Raw genomic sequence first — 23,197 nt, 5'->3', positions numbered from 1 at the left:
TGACACGAAATAAAGGAGCCTGGGAGTGAGATGCATTCATTAACGTCTCTTCACGCGCCTGCCGTGCAAAAGAAGAACCTAGTAAGAATCGTGCAGCGCTGTGTGTCAGAGTTTAGAGGAACACACTTCCTCAACTCTCACACACACACTCCATAGCCGTTCACTGGCCAGTCGGTTGCTATGGGAAACCATCAGAGCATATCAGAACGAGCCCTCTAGGGACTCCTGCCACGAGCAATCCTATCCATTGAAACACACTTAACAGCGTGTGTGACTGTGACAGAGTGCCGTTTCCGAGATGCGGACAATTCGGTTTCTCACCCGTTGCCTCATAAAAGAAATAGAACCTCATCTGTCAGAGGTCTAATAACAGCCAGGAAAACATTTAGGGGTCATGCTGCGCCCGGATATCGAGCGAGACATTTTAGAAAATGGAATAATTATTGGGCAGTGCAAATATAAATCTAAAGAACAAGGCAAATGGATACAAATCTGTACATGAATCAACCTTCAGTAAGACCCCCGGACTGTGATGATTTATGTAGCATTTTGTAAATAGCGAGCATTCATACCCGAGCATGGCATTGTGAATTCAGGAAGTAGTTAAACATTCATTTTACCCCAAGCAAATGTGCGATTATATTTCAACAGAAACATACGATTCCTCAAACAAACAGAAAAGTCATGTGAACTTGAGAGCAGTGGCAGTGATCTGTACAGGCACGAGCTCTTCAGTCAGTGAGGGGGTGACTGACTATTATTGTCAGAGACAAAGTGAAGGTTGAGTCTCCATCTTGTGGCCATTAATCATAATATTCACAGATCTGTATCCCACAATCTTCCCTCCCAAACACTCTTCAAGTATATTAATTTCAAATTTAGGTTATTGGCAGATGAAAATACTGCACAGGAAAGTGCATATTGTGTAAGGGACAATTATTTAAGCATGTAACTGAGGATAGCCTAAACCGAAGCAGTTTAATTTTGCACGATTATGTTTCTAATTACAAACAAATGTTTTCTTTTCAGTATGACAGTCTGACTAAAAAAAATCAACTTGAATTTTAGTTTCTCTAAACCTAGTGTATCTAAGAAACTACCACTGGATCCTAAGCTTTTTATCCTGGGTATATATCCTACCAGCCCCCCTGTACAGAGAAAAGAGGTCAGATTAATAGACATGTGTATTTTACAAGCTAAACGTACAATTGCTCTTAATTGGAAAAATATTAATGAGCCAAGAATTGGAATGTGGGTTAAAGAAATGGCTTCAAATATGTCAATGGAAAAGATAACATACATTGTTAAGAATAAACAAAATGCTTTTGAAGATGTCTGGAGACCTTTTAAGAACTTCTTAAGGCACAATGTTAATGTTGGTAATCTTCTACAGGAAGATCCCTGAGGTAATGAGAAGCATTATAATCTTCAAAATAGGAACGTCAAACTCTTCTTACCTGATCTAGGTATCTTTAAAAAAACACACACACATCCTTTTTAGTTATTTTATTTATTTTAATTTTATCTTTTTTTTTTTTTTTTTCAATTTATTTTTCTCCTCCAGGGAGGAGTGGTGGGAGGGAGAACAGGGTATAAAATGTTTGCTGTGTTTTACATGATTGCTATTCATTATGTAATCTGTTGTGATATGCAAACTGAAAATGTAATAAATATATTGTTCAATAAACCTAGTGTGTGTGTGTGTGTGTGTGTCTGTGCTACAGTTCAAAAGTATATATATTTTTTAATGATTTTGAAAAGTCCCTTATGCTCACCAAGGTTGCATGTATTTGGTCAAAAATACAGTAGGCCTAAACAGTAATATTTCACTATTTCAACAGGTTTTAAAATGTTATTTCTTGTGAACACTGAGATATATACAGGGTGGGCCATTTATATGGATACACCGTAATAACATGGGAATGGTTGGTGATATTAAAGTCCTGTTTGTGGCACATTAGTATATGTCACGGTCACCACCCATCTTGAGGAGTTTGCCCCCTCACATATACTAATGTGCCACAAACAGGACTTTAATATCACCAACCATTCCCATGTTATTACGGTGTATCCATATAAATGGCCCACCCTGTAGAGAGAGAGAGAGAGAGAGAGAGAGGGAGAGAGAGAGAGAGAGAGAGAGAGAGAGAGAGAGAGAGAGAGAGAGAGAGAGAGAGAGAGAGAGAGAGAGAGAGACTAAAGAATTGGGACATACCTCTTAATTATTGAACATGAGTCACCAACGCTATCAGCTGTGCTGATTCCATAGCTGAAAAGTTCCAAACTTCCACTGGCATTAATACCGGCTCAAAAGCTACGACGGGAGCTTCATGGAATGGGTTTCCATGGCTGAGCAGCTGCACACAAGCCTCACATCACTGGACTCTGGAGAAGTGGAAACATGTTCTGTGGAGTGATGAATCACTCTTCTCAGTGTGGCAGTCTGATGTCCGAGTCTGGGTTTGGCACAATGCAAGGTCCATAAAGAACTGGAACGGAGATTGCAAGCCAGACCTTTTCATCCAACATCAGTGCCTGACCTCACAAATTCTCTACTGGATGAATGGGCAAAAAATCCCACAGAAACACTCCAAAATCTTGTGGAAAGCCTTCACAGAAGAGTGGAAGCTATTATAGCTGCAAGGGGGGCACACACACAGATTTCACAGGATGTATATATATACAAATCAATCTAAAACTATTTTAAAAGGCCATTTTAAATGTACTAGTAAAGGCCACAAATGTATAATATGGCCTAATATTATATATATATTGGGGTGGTGGTGGCGCAGTGGATAAGACACATGCCTTTGGTGTGAGAGACCCGGGTTTGAATCCACTGTGAGACACCAATGTGTCCCTGAGCAAGACACTTAACCCCTAGTTGCTCCAGAGGCGTGCGACCTCTGACATGTATAGCAATTGTAAGTCGCTTTGGATAAAAGCGTCAGCTAAATGAATAAATGTAAATGTAAATATACTTTTTAACCTAAAATGTATATATATATATATATATATATATATATATATATATATATATATATATATATATATATATATATATATATATATATATATATATATATATAAATTTTATACATCAATTTTATGTATATATATTTATTATAATATATTGAAAATTAAATATTTAGAGTTATATACATTTATAAATAAAATATCTCCCAACATACATATTGTATACTTACATCACAGCCATCCACTGTTAAAATACTGAAAATGTTTGGCAAAAACCCCAAGCCACATGCCAGAATGCTGTAACAATGAAAATGCTTTCATGCTCTCTGATAGCTAGAGGCAAGAACAAACAAGTAATAAGACATGACCTGGCCTAAGAGCATCCTGTCTAGTGAATAACCATTTATACTATGGTATTCAGAGGTTGGATATGGTTTAATGTCAAAGACATATGCCTGGTGGCTCTTTTCCTTTTCAGAGCGGTTGTATAATACCCTCACTGCCCATTTTAGTCTCATCGCAGTTCAGAGGTCTGACTGTTATTAGCTTTTTCCTTCATACGAGTCCTCTATTTTCAAAGAACCGACTTTCATCTCAGAGTATGTATCTATGCACACTTAAGTATTAAGACTACATGAAAAACAGACATCTAAATTAAGATTTCAACACTGCATAGCTCCATCTGCTTGAGAGCGGTAATTGGTGAACAAACTGCGTGCTCCTCATTAGAATTTTGTGAGGGTCACTAAGACTGATTCAAGGGTCTCTCATTAGAGATGCTAGAGGTGTGAAGTGAGGAAGCTCAAACAGCACATCAGAATGTCATCTCATTATCCTGCTGGCCAGTAGCACATAAACATCCAGAAGACATCAAAATGATAGTAAAAACTATTGACATCTGCAGCTTTATTAGTGACCCTGAGTCGCAGCCATTAAACCAGAATACTCTTTTAACGCCATTACAAAAAGAGTTTTGTAGTTGTCAAGTTTGATTTAGTCTGGGACCCTCCCACGTTGTTTGTTTGACTATTAAAGCATCTCTCTATCTACTGATCAAAGTATGTTGAAACGGCATTCAAATCATTATGTCACAGTAAAGTCACTAAACACAAAAAGATCACCCCGCAACGCAACAGAACATGCCACCAAAGTAAATGGTAACACTATAAAATAAGGTTTCTTTTTTTCTAACCAAAACTACATACCATTTAAATGTTTGAGATCATTAAGATTAATAATAATAATAATAAATACATTGACTTGATCAAAAGTGACAGTAAAGACATTCATAGTATAACAAAAGATTTAGATTGCAAATCTTTTGTGTGCGATAAGAATTCTTCTTGAGTAGCAAATCAGCATTTCTGAAGGATCATGTGACACTGAAGACTGGAGTAATGATGCTGAAAATTCAGCTTTGCCATCATATGAATAAATTACATTTTAAAATATATTAAAGTTAAAAAGTTATTTTAAATTGTAATATTTCACAATAATATTTCTCTTTTTAATGTGTTTTTGACCTTTCAAAAACATTAAAAAGATCTTAAGAAAAAAACACAGAACCACAAAAATGCCTGTATTGATCAACTGTCCTTGAGATGAATAGAAAATCGGAGTTTGAACACCATTTTGATTCTGAACAAAGTCCTTGCTAACAAATAGTTATTTATTCTCTTTCTATGTCCCTGCAATAACCTTTTGTACTTGCTCTAGCAGCCAGTATCAGGTGACACACTGGTTCAATATCATTCAGCACTGTTCAAAGTCTACTGCAAGATACCTTAAACTTATTCTGAACTATATGAATTCAGTTAAATAGACAGATACTATTTTTAGATTCAGAAAATATCGTGGCAAATATCAATTATTGTGAGATTTCAAATCTGAATGTTAACCGTATAGAGTTCACAAAAAAATAAAATAAATGGCACTTAAGGCTAAAGTGATTAGAAAAATCTGAGTTGTTAAATTGTGGGGAAAATGATAGATAGATAGATAGATAGATAGATAGATAGATAGACAGATAGATAGACAGATAGATAGATAGATAGATAGATAGATAGATAGATAGATAGATAGATAGATAGATAGATAGATAGATAGATAGATAGATAGATAGATAGATAGATAGATAGATAGATAGATAGATAGATAGATAGATCATTTCAACCTCTATTATCTACTTTGGTGAGATTTGATGCTCTAATAAATAATTAATTGCCCATTAACATCCAGCATCACTGTGGTGATAAATACCAAGACGCCTGGAATAAATTGAATCGATATGAATCTATTTTTTATTTTCAGGGCCTATTTGATAATGCTGCTATCTTTTTGAAGAGTCAAATCAAGCCAATGACATCCAGACAAGCAAAATTCTGTTACAGCATTGCAAAAAAGTCCCACAGTTTACTGTTCTAATAAGGAATGTAAACTTATGATGCATCGAAAATTCACAATATAAAAAACACTTCTTGAATTGCAAACCCCCAAATTTAATCATGTTAATGCTTAAAGATGGCAGCTCTATGTAGGTGAGCTTGATTACATGCACTCAATGGCCAAAAACCCTCTCAATGAAATGTTGAGGATTAATCTGAATAAATTAAAATGTTTATGTTCAATAGGCACTGAAGCAGCAAAGCTGCTGGATAAAAGAAGACAGACATTTCCTTTACTCTGCCATTAAATAAATTGACAATTTTTTTTTACAAAAAAAAAAACATTAAATACTTAAATAACTCTGAACAAGACTTGCCAGGGGTAAACATTGAATGTGATTTTTGAATACTCATTTTTTTTCTTAGCGAAACAGTGTAGTGATATGTGAATGTTTGGTGGGAACATGTGTAGTGTTGCATGATACAGAAGTAATACTTATAAAATGTGTTTGAAAGTAATAAGCAACACTGTTATTTTCAAAATTTGCCTGTGCTGCAATCCTCGTTTGTACAAGCAGAAGCCCAGGAGTGTGTTTGTGAAGGGCTTTTGCGAAAAATGTTGCAGTTCAGAGTCCAGTCTGTTTTTGTTGCTTTGGTTTTAAGTGGCAGAGAGAGAGAGAGAGAGAGAGAGAGAATGAGAGAGAGGGAGAGAGAGAGAGAGAGTGTTCAGGCCCTTGAAGATATTCAGACCACAAACTTGTTCTTAGTAGTGGAGCCACTCTTAGTGGCCGTGTCAGCATGAGACTGGTAGCCAATGGTCATATTCATAGGGATGCCTAACCGTTCCTTGTACACCCTCCTGCCAAACAAACACAATTACACATTGTACCAAGTTGAGTATATTCTAATTTATATCAGGGGTGCCCAATCCTGTTCCTGCAGATCTAACTTCCTGCAAAGTTCAGCTCTAAACGTAATCAAACACCACTGAACCAGCTAAGTAAGATCTTCAGAAGAACTTGATCATTACAGACAGGCGTGTTGGATTTGAACTCTGCAGGCATTGGGCACCCCTGATTTATATGTAACATAGTCTCACCCTATGTGCGTTACAGCATCTCTGTTCTCGTAATCAGATGTCCAGACGGCGATTTTATCGCCTTTCGTTCGGATATTGACTACAGCCCCGCACACTTCATCGCTGTAGTCGTCAAAGGTCTCACCGATGAGGCACAGCAGCTGTAGGAATGACACAGGTGAGTGTTTGAGAGTCAGGGCTACAGAAGCACATGAAATACTTGCGTGCCTGTTCGAGGGGGCGTTCAGTGACTAACTCAGAACTCTTACAGTTTCCAACCAAAAGCGGTCCAGGTCATACTTCCTCTGCTGCTTGTTGAGAGTGATGAGCCAGCGGCCTCCTTTTTTATTCCTCTCATCCTCCCACATGGGCTCAATACCATCCTGCAACCCAAGCACAAACCAAAGTCCACAGTAATCTGGAGTATCTCGTACACTACCGCTAGAAAGCAACAAGCAACACTAAAGCAAAAATCTACTTTCAAAAAAAGAATAAAAGTACAAAAACAATATTTTGCAAACGCTACGCTTTCGGCAACTGACCCTTAAACTCCACCCTCCTTGGTTACATTCCACTGGAGATCTCCACATATAGAACAACAATGTAAAAGTGCTCATAAAAAGGTAAAAGCTGACAGATTGTAATGATTTGTGACACGGCAAAGCATTTTATTTGTTTTTCTTCTTTAAAAAAATTACAGAATAACAAATGATAAGAATCTATGTAAAAAAATAATGATAATTAATAAGTAATGTTAACTTGCACAGCATAAACTGCTCAACATTTATTTTAAGATTCGGCAACAGATGCTCAGTACGACTGATCAGTAATATTTTGCTGCGGATTAGCATTAGGTCAATTAGTTCTTGAAGTCTGGATAATGTGTTTGTATATATTGGGTAAAATTTCACAGAGCTTTAATTTAAAGCTGATGATGGTAATATAATTTTTACTTTTGGGTGAATTATCCCATAAATTGCATAGCAGTTATGAGGGAAGCCTACCTTGAAAAGAGAATAGTCACATCCTGACATCAGAAAACTGGAGAGCTGAATGTGGTTATAAAGCCTATAAAGAAGAGATTCATAAACTCAGTTAAACTGGTCAAGTAATTTGGGGGGGAAGTGAAATGTAGGCTATGCTTATCTCTTAGTACAAAAAACAAAGTCTTACGCCCAAAAATCCTCTACTGTGTCAAATTTGGAGATCAGTCTGAGATTGGCCTGCCATGTTTTGCTCTTGTCATTTTTGAAGAACCATAAAGACCATCTTTAGGGGAAAAATAAAAATAACAAATATTTTTACAGAATCTAGAAACACTCTTAATGTATAAAATTATACAGGTGAAATATGTCATTTGTATATATTAAAGACTAAAAAATATATAATTAGGAACTAGCGTTTTATTGGAAATAACATTATGTGTGTCCCTAAAAACAAGTGCATTCATTCACTCGACCTGTTCTGTAGAGGATGTTTGATGTAGCTCTCAGGGCTGACAATCTCCTGATTGGTCTCTTCTGAGTTCTCCTCTTCACTCTTGCAAGAATTTGAGTTTATTTCCTGGGCAGGAACATTTTAAAGATTAGTTTTGACCTAATACATTCAAGTTCACATTAAAGCAGCCAATGTGAAGACACACACACACACACACACACCTGTTGGACTTACTGTAGTAGACAATAACCATTTATTTTCCATGATTTAACTTAAATAAGGCATAGAGAACAAAACTGAATCAACACCTGGGACCAATGCAATACCTGGTAGTTTAATGTGATTGTGTTGTATCTGCTGCAAGTCTGAGGACTGTAGTCACTGTTAGTTTTTCTTAACCTTATTTTAATCTAACCTGAGCTGTGTGAGATAACTAGAAGTGTTTACAGTCATTCATTACTGTCATTCATTACTGTCATTCATTCCGATTTTAACAGCTGTGAATAAACTGAGGTTTGACACAGCTTTCATGGTTTGATCCAGCATGGTGTCGTTACAATACAATTCACTTCGCTTCACTTTCCTCATTCGCTGTCTTAGTTTTTGACAGCTGTGCTGTGACGGGCTCGCTTTCTTCCAGAAAGAAAATTAAACAAGTTTAAAATTATGCCTAAATGCATAAAGGGTAGTAGTGACGAACAGACATCTGGAAAAGCAATTAAGTCCCTTACGTGACTGGAACAAGCCTTATCAACTTTCAGCCTAACTTTGAGTCATACCATTCATAAAAGCCGAATAACTTTTTAAAAGTTTACAGAGGATGAAATTTAAAAGTAATTTTAGCCTAAAACTAAGTATATCTATTGTTAAATGAAGGCCGTTTTGTAGTTTAGCGTGAAAAGACAGGAAAGTGTGAAATAATCTTTGTGAAGTTTATTCACTCACCGGCTCCGCCGTCGCCATTTTACGTGAGTCGTTCACAGGCCTCATAAGGGACGTTCACGCTTCACTTCAGTGCTTCGCTCTGATTGGCTGACACAGTACTGAGAGCGAATCACAGGCTGTGCTCAAAAGCCTATGCTTAAAACGTAGAGACGCCTACCAAAAACAATTCGAACACGATTTGGCGATCTGAATGAATCATTCTTTTGAATCGGTTCTTGAAAGTGAATTGATAGAGCCAGTTCACTAACGTTCACGAATCACAGTTCTCAAATAAACTCTTTGGCCGGAGAAGCGCGGCAGCGCCTCATTTGTACGACGTATAAGAAATAACTTAATTTATTATGTTTATTATGTTATAATTTATGAAATAAATTATTTAAATTATTATAATTTATGAAATAAATTATATTTAGCTTTAGTTGACTTGTTTTTATGAGCTGCCATGAAGTAAACTTGAATGAAATTACAATAAACATAATTTTTCATAAAATTGAAACAGTACACAGAAATATGAAACGATATATATGAATTTACTGGAGAGGTTTGAGTATGACAGACCAAAATGTGATTACGCGTGACGTAAAAGGGCAGCTGAATCGTTCTCAGTCGGTTCGTTTAAATGAGCTGTTCGAAAGAACCGACTGTCGGAAATGACGCCCCCAAATTTTGTCTACGTAGTCGGCTTGCTAGGTGTTGACACACAGCCTGCACTTCAATAACAGTATATATTTCTATTGCGGATTTATTAATGAATAATTATACTATGAAACAGGCTAGACCTTATAAAAAAGAAAGAAAATGTGGACATATCTACATAATGGACATATCATTAATGTCTAAATCATTATTTTTTGTCATTATAAAGGTTATAACAACATAATACAACAATTCCCGCTATTTAGGATGATAAATCTTTTATTATGACTGCACCGTGAGTGACTCATGACGTCAGGATGTACCTTCTGTTGACAGCCAAGACCGGAAGTATCGCCAGCAGCCATCTGGTTCTCAGTCCCTCGGCCCTATCTCAGGTCAGCATTAATCTTTCTGTTTTTAGGAATATGTCAAGTACTAATCGGATAGTAAATGATGCGGAGGTACGTCATCGTGATGTCTTATGCGGGACGCGAGATCGAAGCGGGTGTCATTGCCAGCGCGAGCGTGCTATTAGACCCACACACAGCGCACTGGTAAGACTGTCATATCTCATTACAGCTCTAACAATTTTGCATTTAAATATAATAATACATTTTTTAGACTTGCATGTGTGTTTTTATCTTCCTTTCTTTCACTTTTTACTCGAAAAATGGCGGAATATTCTGTTATCTGTAACTTAAGACATTGCCCTGCCTCTCCCTTTCTGTATCAACAGCTTTCCACATCACACCACAGCCTGCTCTGTGAATAATTGTTTTGCAATTTCACATTCATTAAGTATAACATAAGGCATTCACTCAGTCTAATATGTTAAGCATAAACAATATCTATTTATAGCTTAGTAATAAACCTAGGTATACCAACTTGTTTGTTTTTTGCCTGCTTATATATAGCTTGAGTACATATAAACACACTCCACAGACACTCTCACGCACAGTTATGTGGTGTCATCTTACAGTATTTTCCACTTTCTGCTTTGTATAATTTAGTCAAACTCTGTCTTTGCTCTCAGAATGACCTCAGGGGAAGAGAAAGACCACATGAATCCTCCGCAGCAGAGCCACAGGCAGCAGAAGGACCTGCGCCAGAGGCTCCATTGGTGGACGACTGTGAGAAGATGGGCACTCTGTTCGGGGAGCTCAATAAGTGTCTGAGGGGTCTTGGTTTCACCCAGCTTTACTTTGGAGAGAAGATTGTGGAGCCTGTGGTCGTGCTGGTCTTTTGGTTGCTGCTCTGGTTTCTTGGTGTCCAAGCCCTCGGCCTTGTGGGAACTCTATGCATCGTTATCATTTATATTCAGAAATAACAGATGTTAAGTGACGGACAGACGGATGAAGGTGCATTTGCCACTCACAGCCTGTGCCAGTGAAAGAGAGGAGAGACTTCTTTCTACAAAAAAATGAGCTTTGCGAATGCCATTTGAACATATTACCTTAACCGTATACTTGGATCTGTGCCGTTTGCCTTCTTTTTATGTGGGTATGTTCAAGAGGGTAAGTTATTAAAGATAATCAGAGAATTTTCTTAATCTACAGGAATGATTCATCCAGTCTGTGCGCTGGTGTGAACTGTGCATTATCTATGCATTATGTATTTGTGAAAAGCATGCTTCCCTTAAATATTTGCATCAACAAAATGGGTGCATATTGATATGCTGACTACCATTAGTTTTAAAGTAAAGTTCAGGATAAAGAACATAAATATAACCGTATTCTAATGACAGTTGTACATGCCAGTTATATGGTCATTAAAATGACCATGGTACTGTTGTTGAATGTATTACTCTTATTTGCCCAGGTGTCAGTCCTGCATTCTCTGCAATTGCACTAGAGGGCAACCTTCCTCATCTTCCCCTTAAAGGAACACTCCACCGTTTTTTGAAATAAGGCTTATTCATCTTCTTTCCTACATTTAGATAGGTGGGCAAATGCATTTTTATCTCATTGCATCCATTGTTTTAGTTTGACAGGGTCGGCGCTAGCTTAGCTTAGCATAATGAATGGAATCCTTTGTTGCCAGCTAGCATGTCCTGAGTAAAAGTGATATAAAAAAAATAAAAAAAACCCCACCTAATTACTTCTTGTGGCTTGCGTATTCACAATGAGTACAAATAGCAATGCAGATTAACACTAGGCGATTTCCTAGGCAGATATTATATATTAAGGACTATATTAGGGGGAAGCACAGGCGAAGATTGTTACTTGGGCGTGATATCTCTGCGCCCAAGTAGCAGTGCTTCGTCTGTGCTTCCCCCAATATAGTCCCAAGTCAATATCTGCATAGGAAATCGCCTAGTGTTAATCCGCATCGCTATTTGTACTCGTTGTGAATACGCAGGCCACAAGAAGTAATTAGGTGGTTTTTTATATCACTTTTACTCAGGACATGCTAGCTGGCAACAAAGGATTCCATTCATTATGCTAAGCTAAGCTAGCGCCGACCCTGTCAAACTAAAACAATGCATGCACTGAGACAAAAATGCATTTGCCCACCTATCAAAATGTAGGAAAGAAGGTGAATAAGCCCTATTTCAAAAAACGGTGGAGTGTTCCTTTAACATGTCTTTGGAAATATACCAGGGAATAATAATCCTTCTGTGTTAACTTGAATGTGTTAATACTACTGCATGTGAAATGTTCTGGGGCTGCTGGGATATGTTTGTGTTTCCTCTGACTGTATGAATTAAATCAAAGGCTCCAAAAGTCTGAGCAGAAGAAGACTCTATTAAAACTAAACCTCTCGTGAGAAAAGACCTACGTTATGCACTGTATATTCCTATTGGGTATTCTTATAAATTAATTTTACTTTAATATGCTCATGTTAATTTAAAAAAATCATGTTACAATATCTGTATCAATGAAATCAAAGGATAATTTCATAACTAAAATATTTAGTTTGCAAGTTTTGCAACAATAGAATGTTTTGTATGACCCATATTCAGGATCAGAAGTATGAAAATGGCAGTTTTTATTGCACTTGTGTTTTCTTACATTTTAAGATTATTGAATGAACTAACTTTTTAAGCAAAGCTAAGCTGCTATTTATGTAACTGTGAATATCTTTGCAAGATGACATCATTTCATATTCCTGAAAGTCATGTTTGAATATGATTATTTTTGGTACTGATTAAAAAAAACTTTGGTTGGTATGTAATATTACAATTCATAATTGCTGATACAATGCCAACACTTTGCTCTAATGTATATGATTCTTTTCGGTGTTAATCAGTATCTTCTGTGCCATAATTTCATTTCACCTACATATCATTTACTGTATGCCACAATGCTGTATTTTTGGGTGGTGGTGGTCAATACTGAGGAATACTTTGATTAATTTAATTGGAAATAATTGCTTTTTATATTTCACATCTTTCTGCAATGTAAGGGATCTTTAAAACTGGGTCATCATAATAAAAATTATCATGTTTTAAAAATCATTTGTAGTTATTGCTTTTTCCCAATGAAATCCACAAAATCCATCTGGGCTGTGTTTCCCAAAAGCATACACACAGTACAATAACAATATTATTATTATAAGTCTTTAGAACTTAAGCAAATATTAATTGAAAAGCATCAAAAACTTTTGAACAGGATGAAGATGTCCAAATTTTTACATTAAGTACTGCCCTTCGGAAGCAACAGAAGACATTGCACGTTTCCCGGATGACCAAATAAGAATTTACCTTGATCTTCAAATTCAAAAAGTTTTCCCCTGGCTCTTAACTCAGTGAACTATAGTGTCCTGCACCCACTAGTAAAAAAAGATTACAAATTGTATCTGGTGTCTAAATAATTTTTGGTTTGACTGTATGTAGCCTATGTATATATAACCCTAGCTAATAAAATGTTTAATTTAGTTCAGTAAAAGAGAGAGAGAACGAGGGAGAGAGAGAGGGAGGGAAATTGCTTCATCCAGAATATAAGAGCGAGTGCCAAAGATTCTCTGTCTCTCTTTGCATTCATCTCTCAGCAAAGACTACATTGGGAAATGGCCACTGCAGGGAAGGTTCGTAAACTTGTCTTTTAGTTTCTTTCCCTTTGTGCTGCAGAGCAGTTAATGCATTATTAATATGACTTCAGTCCCTTTATAACTTTACGCTCATTTCCATTGAGCTATTGATGAGGAAAAATTTACAATGCAAATAGGCTACATCTGCAAATAAGATTCTATTTGATCTATTTAATGCCAAAGTTTTAATAAGACTCTCATAAGACTGTTTTCGATGCTTTAAGCAAGGCTTAAGCCAAAAAAATGGCTAAAATATGTAAGATCAATGCCTTATATAAAATGCACATACAATGTAAAACTTGTGTATATGATATGCTGTGATGCAATATTGACTTGCTGCATTGCTAATAATAATAATACTGTGTATATAAAGAAATCCAGAAGAATTAATTTAAATATAATGTTTTTATATAATATAAATAAAAAGTATTTCGGGGAAAATCATATGTACATTTGTCACCTCAGTGACATCTAAATCTCTTTATATAATAATAATATATCTATATATATCTATATATCTACATATTTCTAAAATCTACATAGGTCTCTGTCAAATGGAAAATTTAGTATGAGCTAAATGTGCTCTGGCAATTTCATTGGGTTAATATTTATCTGCTATTGTGAAATCACAGATAATTGTGGCTCTAAAAACAGATGTTTCATGTTTACATTGGCTAAAGCCAAACAGCTGGACAACCTCCAACTACGGTTTGAGAGTGTAGATCATGCAAGTGCTCAAGTTCAGTAGTTATATAAACATCAGTAGTCAACCATTAAATTTCTATAAAACATGCTGAACCGATCTCTTTTTTCTGCCAAAGGTGATCAAATGTCGGGCTGCCGTTGCCTGGGAGCCCAATGCTCCCCTGATGATGGAGGAAATAGAAGTCGCCCCACCTCAAGAAGGAGAAATACGAATCAAGGTGGGAAATGCCCATGCAAGTTGTAAAATCAGTTAATACTGTGATATCATTATTTTTTGATTAAAAAGTTTTTCTCCTGTCTTGAAGGTTGTCGCTACAGGTGTGTGTCACACTGACCTCTACCACCTGTTTGAAGGGAAGAACAAGCGAGGTTTTCCCACAGTGCTGGGACATGAGGGCGCTGGTGTGGTGGAGAGTGTTGGACCTGGAGTCACTGATTTCAAACCAGGTCATTAACTTAAACTACATTTTAACAATGCCTGTCCATGTATTTATTTCTCCTTTAAAGTCACCAGGAAATCAAAATTGACAATGCTTATTTTTTTAAAGAGCGTTGCATTATTTATTATAAATGATGTATCCGTGCACACCATTATTATTGTTTTTTAAATGCATATGCACTCTTCATGACATGCACTAAATATCATCCCCAACTGACTGCAAACTATGGCATTCAGATCTGCCTTTATTTGGGTAGTAACATCCATTTCCTACAATCTAATCAATTGGATCAGGACGAAATCCAGTCTCACCCTATAAATTTTTTTCTCATTCCAGAAGCCGTTCACTTGGTTATAGGCTAACCAAAAACGTTATGCCTATTTAATTACATTTCAGCATAAACATTCATCGCTAGGTATTGAACTTAGCTAACATTAATAATTTATTTACAGCTGAAATGTTGCACGTATATGTAACAAGCAATCTTTTTATAATTATGTAGTCTACTTTAAATAACATTAAAAAAAATAATATCAGAAAGATATCAGTTCTGCTGTTGTTCATAAATGCCAGGAGTGATGGTCTACAATGAGGACATTGTCATGTCGCAGGAAATCTATCATCAGTGTCCCAATGTGTGAGCCAGAGTCCTTACTGTCCTTTACAGTGCCCGATATACTGATTCACCACCTAAGAAGCTAGGGAGCTGATTGAGATGCACTCTTTATGCAAGTAAAATAAATGAATATATCTGTGTATTGTGTTGAACAGGTGATAAGGTCATTCCACTCTTCATCTCTCAGTGTGGAGAATGCAGATTCTGCAAGTGTCCAAAAACAAACCAGTGCGACCGCAGCTGGTGAGAAACAAACACAAAACAACGTTTTACATACTAGGCTATACTCAATTTTCTTGCTTTTTAGAAATTATTATTATTTTTCTCTGGCAGGACAAGAAATAATCACGACATCATGTCTGATCCCATAACACGTTTTACTTGCCGTGGTCAGCCCATCTTGCAGTTCATGGGCACCAGTACCTTCTCTGAGTACACCGTCATGAACCAGATTGCTGTGGCAAAGATTCATAATGATGCTCCACTCGACCGCGTGTGTCTGCTCGGCTGTGGCATCGCTACTGGTTATGGAGCTGCTGTCAACACAGCTGGGGTGTGTATAGATGTTGTGTGTATATTCAAGAAGTGTTTAAGCCACACTTTACTGAATGTCTTTGCTTTATATAACAAAATGTTGAATTCAAGGGTCATTCTTTTTAAAGAAAAAGAGCACAAGCATACTTTAGGGAAAAACAATAAAGACAAACATTAAAAGTTAATGTCAGCTGTGACGATAAGATCTTTATTTTATACAACTGCAGTAATATTGAGTAATTTGGGCCTGGTTTCACAGACAGGGATTAGATTGAGATTAGATTAGATTAATTAAAAAAAAACATTACTGGTTTGCATCTTGAGACAAAATAATGGCACAGACATATTTTAAGATTTATGTTGCTTTAAGTTAAAACAGATCAAACATGCATTTTAGTCTGGGACTAGTCTGAAGCTTTATCTGTGAAACCAGGGGTTATAGATTTTGAACACAAGGTTAAAATATTTACTTTTTGAGTAACTTTTTTACTTTTTGACTGATTTTAAGTTAATATTTAAATAATTGAAAAACATATTCAAGAGCAAGGTTCACTGATGTCTGTTAATGGTCACATGAAATGTAGGTAAGCCGATAAAATACTTTTTTTTTTTAGTGTTTTCAGTGAAGTGTTTTATTTTGAATGTTTTTATTTTAAAATTATTTATTGTAATTTTCATTTTAATGATTTAATAAATAATTAACAGTTCATTAACTCACAACCCCCCATGCGCTCGCTAACGTCAGTGTATTACAAAATGAATCAGTGTGTTGGTTAAGTGAATAATTCAATGGCTCATTCATAAATAGCTCATTTCCACGGATGCGCCCTCCAGAGGTCGCATTTGTCGGCCGCATAAATGAACACTTTATCTTCTAGACAACACTATACATAAAATATAGGTGGATCTAAATCCAGATGATCACTTATATCATCATATCGCCCAGCCCTAAAACTTTTTAAAGCACTAAGCACATTATGTCTTTCTATTAAGCTGCTTGGAAAAGATGTGTATTGTGAAGAGCTAATAAATTTGACTTGACACTTGGTTTTACTTCAAGAAGGGATAACATGACGAGAGCATTGGTGTATATTCTGGTTGTTTCAAAATATTTTGTAATTAAGTCATCTGGATAACTGTCAGTTGGTATCGTCATGCAGACAATACAGAGTTCAGAGCTGTAAACTGAATCTATTTAATAACTCCTATGTGCTCCTATCTATTTATCTAAACTTGCTTTTCTTAAACTGTTAAACCCTCTATAAAAAGGATTTGGACACTTTATGTATACATATTTGCAAATTGCAACAAAAAAAAAAACAAGTTTGTAGATGCCAGTTTGTATAATGCAAATAAATTCATACATTTTAAGGGTGACTAAAGTGTCCAAATCATTTTTTTGTGGCTTGAAAAGTGAGGTGAATGTTGAGGTGCATTACAATAGTGATTTGTATGTGTTTGTGTGAAGGTTACGCCAAGCTCTGTGTGTGCAGTGTTTGGACTGGGTGCTGTGGGTCTGGCTGCAGTCATGGGCTGTAAAAACGCTGGAGCCTCTCGCATCTTTGCTGTGGATATTAATGAACAGAAGTTTGAGAAGGCAAAGGTCTTTGGTGCCACTGATTTTCTGAATCCAAAAGCATATAATAAACCAATCTCTGAAGTACTGGCAGAAATGACCAATGGAGGAGTGGACTTCTCACTCGAGTGTGTGGGAAACACTGAAGTAATGGTAAGACCTCACTGACACGTACTCTACAGTGTGTAAAAAACAGCATTTATTTACTTATTTAAAAGCTTTCAGTACTTGCAATCTTTCTGTGTGTGAATTAACGCGTCTTTGACCTCAGAGGAGCGCACTGGAGTCGTGTGTTAAAGGTTGGGGTGTGAGTGTTATGGTTGGATGGACTGATGTGAAGGACTTTTCTGCACGACCAATTCAGCTCATATCTGGAAAAACCTGGAAAGGATCTCTGTTTGGTGGTAAGCAGGCTGTCAGTTAACGCTTTCTATGGCTTTCAGAGAAAATGAGTACATGCCTGTGCATACAGTACATTCATTTTTGTTTATGTAAAGGTTTTAAGAGCAAGGACTCTGTTCCAAAACTGGTTAAAGACTACATGTCCGGCAAAATAAAGCTTGACGAGTTTATAACACACAAAATGAGTCTGGAGCAGGTCAACGATGCCATCAATCTCATGAAGACTGGAGAATGGTACATTTTTCACTCTCATCTTTCTGTGTCTGAGCCTGAGGTTAATATTGGAAAAAACATTTGTATAAACATAGTACTGACATTTGTTTTCTATCTTACAGCATTCGATCCATCCTGAATATATCCAAATGAGAAGCAAATCATCTTCACCCAATCAGACTCTAGGCCACGGTTATATTCCCTTTATTCTCTTCTCCCTCTTTGCAGTATTTGAGTAACAGCTGGGTAACCAGCTTCAAGTACGAGCTTCAAGGATTCTCTTTAATAGCATTTTCCAGCCCTCAGCTTTATGAAGTGAGTCACAAGTGCATGTAAACGTTCATGTTTAGCATCAAAAACTTCTATTCATCTGCAAGGCAAAATGGTTCTGATAAGTTTTGCAAGAATGTTATCTTTGGCAAATAAAAAAGAGACAAGCATGTAAATCATTTCAAGTGGTTTTGTATTACCAATTTATGATGCCGTCAAAATAGTTTATTTCTCTCCTCTAAGCCAGACTCTCCAGCATTTGTCTCGCTTACATAATAATCATGGGAATGTTGGGAAGCATCAAATATTTGCAGCTGCATCCTGCAGCTTGACCTCATAACCTGCCAAACTGATCCAAACACTGATACACGTTAAATACTTTGCACCATGTCTTTCTCAAATGATTTTTTCATATCTGTCTGTCTTGAGTGGTCAATTCAGTGTCAACTTGTAGAAACCATTTTTCCAGACTCTTCTAAAAATGTTTAAGACAAATTGATGGAAATAGATTGCTCAGATCTTATGCAGACACTAGAAATGTTTTTCAGCTGCTTTTGACTATATATTTTATCTGACATTTTATGACTTCAATCCATTTTAATTTCTTTGTGATAATTGCCGGAGATTCACCCTTCATTTTAAATGGTTATATAATAGAGCAAAATAAAGGAGAAAATATACTTTAATTCAGCTTGCAAACTGAAATGTATCTGGATCAAACCAACAAGTTTGCAACTGCTTTTCAGGCTTTTACATTGCTCTTTAAGTGGCAATGATCAGAAAATAATTAAACCATTTGTACTCAACCTAATGTTTCCTCTAGGTGTTCACAGGCACATTCTCACTCAAAGATCAATTTAATTGGACCTTATGAACACTGGAAGAAGTTCATGAAAAACATTTGTACAATGTTCAATAACGTTACAAGGCACTCTTTCAGCACTGAAGAGTTTTCATATATCAATCATAATTTGATAAGATTAAAGAATTAAATAAAAAGAATCTGTACCAAACAAACACATATAGCCAGGCATACAAACATACTGAAGCAAACTGAGACAGCAAACCTCACACAGCCGACACGTTTGATACTTTAAAGGTGATTAATTTGTGGACCCTCTGAGCAAATGCAACTGTTTTCACATATTAATGGACATGAAAAAAATCCACAAGAACTGTATCACGGATGCTTGCTTTGGTGTTGCCACACCTCATAGTCCTCATCAGTGTTGGGGGTAATGCATTACAAGTAACGTGAGTTACATAATCTGATTACTTTTTTCAAGTAACTTAAGTAAAGCATTACTTTTAAATTTACAACAATATATCTGACACCTCTCCTGTTCTCATGTTGCGAGAAACCGGGAGTAAGTGCAGAGGCATTGTGCGGTTTAAATATGATGGTTATTGTAGTTCTAGTCTAAATCTGAACATGTATTTACTCATCTCATTTGCACAAAAACAGATTCAGTATTCCTCAAAATAAATAAAAACAGTGAAATGCAAACTCAAAATATTACACAAACCAGTAATAATTAAATGTTAACACAAATACACTTTATGTAGGCCTTTAATCTAGCTTTATTAACTAATGTCTTCGCTGCTGACCTTTGATGATCCAATTCAATCATAACCAAAAATTACTTTAGATAAACATTATATATATATATATATATATATTTTTGTTGTTGTTGTTGTTGTTGTTGCTGAATAAGTGTTAATTCAACTTTCTTCTCTCTTCTTCTGCGATCTAGAATGGCAGCAGCTGAAAGGTTTGTTCTCTATACTGTACAAACATGAATTTGCATTTCCTCCATCCTGTGAATATTTTGATGTGTATTTACCAAAAATAGAACTAAACAAACAAACAAACAAACAAACAAACAAACAAACAAACAAACAAACAAACAAACAAACAAACAAGACCAGCCCAGGTGAGAAAAAAGTAATGCAATGTACTGTAAAAATGTTTCTAGTTACACAATATTGTAACAACATTGCTTTTAAAACTTTCCCCAACACTGCTTTTTCACCACATAAAGACATTTGATAAAACAAGGACAGTGCAAGCTTGTGCAAGTCTGCCCTCTAAAGGTCATTAGTGTACATCACATCAGACGAATATATTGTAGTAGTGTACACCAGAAAGTAGAGTTGTTCCGATTCCGATACCAGTATCGGAAATGCCGCCAATACCAATCAAAATGCTGGCATGGGTATCGGCGAGTACTTGTACCCATGTACCGATCCGATACCATTTTCTTAAACAATAACATTACCTAGTTAAGCACGCTAGCTTTGCTTAACGCAGCAAATCGGAGATCAATTCTTCTTCGCTGCTCTAAACAGTGGTTGCGTGTGGCAACGCAGGAAGTTGTGCTGTTTCCACAAGCAACCACTGTTTAGAGCAGCGAAGAAGAAATGAAAACGCGCACTGGCAGTATGTCCCCTGTTTGGCAGTATTTCAGACTGGACCAACCAGCCATTAAAACGGCGACATGTCTCATATGCCATTCTGTAATAATTGCGAGGGGTGGCACAAGAAGAAGCAACTTCAACACAAGTAACTTAATAAAGCATTTGAAGACGCGTCACCCCGCAGAACACAACGGTTACATAAACGCAAGGGCAGAGAAGGATGAGCCGCGCCAGAATCAACAATCTCTGGAAGCTTCATTCAAACCAAGAGAAAAGTTTTCAAAAGACAGCCAACGAGCGATACATTTATCCAACAAAATTATCGAGTTTATAATTCTGGATGACCAGCCGCTGTTCAGTCATCGAAAACAATGGATTTCGCCGCTTAATTGAACATTTGGAGCCCCGGTACATTTTGACTGGACGCAAATAACGTTACATATCTGAAACAGCGTTCCCTATTCCAGATAGTGCGTAAACACATTTCATGCAAACTAAAAGATGTGAAAACAAACAGCTTTACTCCTAACATCTTTAGGTGAGGTTTATTTATACTCAAGTCTCTTATTTCACTACATTGTGGCTGCACTTATTTAAAGGACTAACGTTAGATTGAGTACAAGTTACTGTTGTACTTTTTTTTCTTTTCTTTTTTTTAACCTATGTATTTGAAAAATGAAATGCCGTTCATTTAACACAATTGTTTCTGGACTTAAAGTTAAAAAGAGATTATTTTTCTTATATTATTCATAGAGTTATATAACTAAATAAAACTAAAATACCTTTTTCAGTTTATAGGATTAGATGTGTGGCTTCATTTAACGTTCTTTTTCAAATAAATAATGTATTGCTGTGAAATGTATGTCAGATAATAAAAATACTCTAGTTCACTGTATGTATTTGTTCATGTTTTATTAAGGGATTAGTCTGAAGCACACCATAAAATAATTATATCTAGTAATTGCAGCTGTATAGATACACACCCAGGTATCGGATCAGTACTCGGTATCGGCCGATACCCTGAGTCCAGGTATCGGAATCGGTATCGGGGAGGGAAAAAGGGTATCGGAACCAGGGCCGGTTCTAGACATTAGGAGGCCCTAGGCAAAATTCATGTTGGAGGCCCCCCACCCCCAATAAAAAAACACTTGAAACAAATATGATTCCTAACCTTTTTATACAACATTTAATTTTAAAAGCAGTATATTTTTACTTACACAGTACTACATAAGTTTGGACACATTACTATTTTTAATGTTTTTGAAAGAAGTCTCTTATGCTCATCACGCCTGGATTTATTTGATCAAAAATACAGAAAAAATAATATAGTGAAATATTATTAAAATTTAAAATAATGGTTTTCTATTTTACTATACGTTATATTTCTGTGATGCAAAGCTGAATTTAGTGTCACGTGATCCTTCAGAAAACTTTATAATATTCTGATTTATTATCAAATGTTAGAAATGGTGCTTAATATTTATTTTATAACCTGTGATACTTTTTTTCAGGATTTTTGATTATTAAAAAGTTGTTTTAAAAAAGTCTTCACTATCACTTTTTATATATTTAACACATCCTTGCTGAATATTCCTGTTTCTTTTTTTTCTGTATTTTTGATCAAATAAATGCAGGCTTGTAGAGCATAATAATCAAAAACATTAAAAATAGTAATGGGTCCAGACTTTTACCGGTACTGTATGTACATATTAATCAAACTTTATCTAAGGTAATCTCTTTTTTGTTTAATGAAGATGTTATTGTTGTTGTTGTTGTTGTTATTTTGCTGTTTTGTTCAATTTATTCACAGTTCCAGAATCACACTTCAGTAGATGAGCATATGTGCTTTATATTGCATTGCTACCTTAAATATGTTATACACAAATCAAGTGGAAGAGAAAAACACGATCGCTACTGAGCAGAAAAAAAATATATAAACTGATATTATTGGCGTAATGTCAGGAATCTAATCAGCAGCAGAATTTAGAAGATAGACCCATAGATATGAGATCCTTTATTTGAAACATTTAAAAATATTGTAGTGTGTTGGCTTTTTAACTTAGAATACAGACGTCTTGTCTTTTAATTTTGTAGCTTTTTTACTAGTCAGCTATGTTATTCATTGTACGCGCAAATTCAAAGCGTCGCGTCTGGGCACGTTAATGACGCTCGCGCTCTTTTAAACTCGTAATAAAGCGGTGAATGATTTTTCCAGAAATGACGCTGATCTACAGTACAAGTTTATATTTAGAATACATTGCAATCACTCCAAAATAGATGACGACAACTCACACACCTGCATTTTGAGCAGTGCTTCTTTGTGTGCTTATTAGGCTTTTGCCTCGCAGCACCTGATGGATGCGTTCGTTACACATACCTGTACTTTCAGAAGCCGGCACCCGCTTTGTAACGGACACATTCATTGGTTTAACTGCAGTAATGTAACAGTCTATGGTTAAGATAAACATCGTCACTATTTTTAGTTAACTAATAAATATTGAAATAAATTGTAGATAGGACTTTTTTTTTTTTTGTCCC

At 36.0% G+C, this 23,197-nt stretch overlaps 3 protein-coding genes across 5 annotated transcripts; 2 read left to right on the top strand and 1 right to left on the bottom strand.

The window, feature by feature from the left end:
- Nucleotides 1-4,629: 4,629 nt before the first annotated feature.
- On the bottom strand, nt 4,630-9,914 carry eif4eb (eukaryotic translation initiation factor 4eb). 2 transcript variants are annotated; one of them, XM_081351587.1, is made up of 7 exons: nt 8,821-8,931; nt 7,898-8,001; nt 7,612-7,707; nt 7,443-7,506; nt 6,708-6,821; nt 6,460-6,599; nt 4,630-6,219 (listed from the first exon to the last, which is right to left on the bottom strand). In XM_081351587.1, the coding sequence occupies exons 1-7, from the start codon at nt 8,863-8,865 to the stop codon at nt 6,105-6,107; spliced, it is 678 nt and encodes a 225-aa protein (XP_081207713.1). In that variant the 5' UTR covers nt 8,866-8,931; the 3' UTR covers nt 4,630-6,104. The 2 variants fall into 2 exon arrangements, with proteins under 2 accessions (XP_081207713.1, XP_081207712.1); XM_081351586.1 differs by lacking the exon at nt 8,821-8,931 and adding an exon at nt 9,780-9,914 and having other exon boundaries at nt 5,250-6,219.
- Nucleotides 9,769-12,906, top strand: fam241a (family with sequence similarity 241 member A). Of its 2 annotated transcripts, XR_014029109.1 has the most exons (3): nt 9,769-10,010; nt 10,490-10,956; nt 12,024-12,906. XR_014029109.1 is itself a non-coding variant. In XM_081351588.1 (2 exons), exons 1-2 carry the CDS (start codon nt 9,774-9,776, stop codon nt 10,781-10,783), a joined length of 531 nt encoding a protein of 176 aa, XP_081207714.1. In that variant the 5' UTR covers nt 9,769-9,773; the 3' UTR covers nt 10,784-11,523. The 2 variants fall into 2 exon arrangements, 1 of the variants encoding a protein (XP_081207714.1); XM_081351588.1 differs by lacking the exon at nt 12,024-12,906 and having other exon boundaries at nt 10,490-11,523.
- Nucleotides 12,907-13,331: 425 nt separating this feature from the next.
- Nucleotides 13,332-19,047, top strand: adh8a (alcohol dehydrogenase 8a). Its single transcript, XM_081351585.1, has 9 exons — nt 13,332-13,482; nt 14,307-14,408; nt 14,496-14,637; nt 15,402-15,489; nt 15,580-15,799; nt 17,249-17,509; nt 17,628-17,760; nt 17,854-17,992; nt 18,094-19,047. Exons 1-9 carry the CDS (start codon nt 13,465-13,467, stop codon nt 18,122-18,124), a joined length of 1,134 nt encoding a protein of 377 aa, XP_081207711.1. The 5' UTR covers nt 13,332-13,464; the 3' UTR covers nt 18,125-19,047.
- The last annotated feature ends 4,150 nt before the right edge of the window (nt 19,048-23,197 follow it).

The sequence above is a fragment of the Scardinius erythrophthalmus genome (assembly GCF_964197995.2).
Source record: "Scardinius erythrophthalmus genome assembly, chromosome: 21".
NCBI lineage: Eukaryota > Metazoa > Chordata > Actinopteri > Cypriniformes > Leuciscidae > Scardinius > Scardinius erythrophthalmus.
This window is presented reverse-complemented; position numbering and strand designations above follow the sequence as displayed.

Excerpts from the sequence above, each read along its gene's own strand:
- eif4eb (XM_081351587.1), bottom strand. The coding sequence starts at position 8,865 with ATGAGGCCTGTGAACGACTCACGTAAAATGGCGACGGCGGAGCCG. Across the intron at positions 7,507-7,611 it reads ACAGTAGAGGATTTTTGGGC|GCTTTATAACCACATTCAGC; the intron begins GTAAGACTTTGT and ends TCTTCTTTATAG. Across the intron at positions 6,822-7,442 it reads GTGACTATTCTCTTTTCAAG|GATGGTATTGAGCCCATGTG; the intron begins GTAGGCTTCCCT and ends CTTGGGTTGCAG.
- adh8a (XM_081351585.1), top strand. Across the intron at positions 14,638-15,401 it reads AGTCACTGATTTCAAACCAG|GTGATAAGGTCATTCCACTC; the intron begins GTCATTAACTTA and ends TGTGTTGAACAG. Across the intron at positions 17,993-18,093 it reads CTCATGAAGACTGGAGAATG|CATTCGATCCATCCTGAATA; the intron begins GTACATTTTTCA and ends TCTATCTTACAG.
- fam241a (XM_081351588.1), top strand. The coding sequence starts at position 9,774 with ATGTACCTTCTGTTGACAGCCAAGACCGGAAGTATCGCCAGCAGCCAT. Across the intron at positions 10,011-10,489 it reads GACCCACACACAGCGCACTG|AATGACCTCAGGGGAAGAGA; the intron begins GTAAGACTGTCA and ends CTTTGCTCTCAG.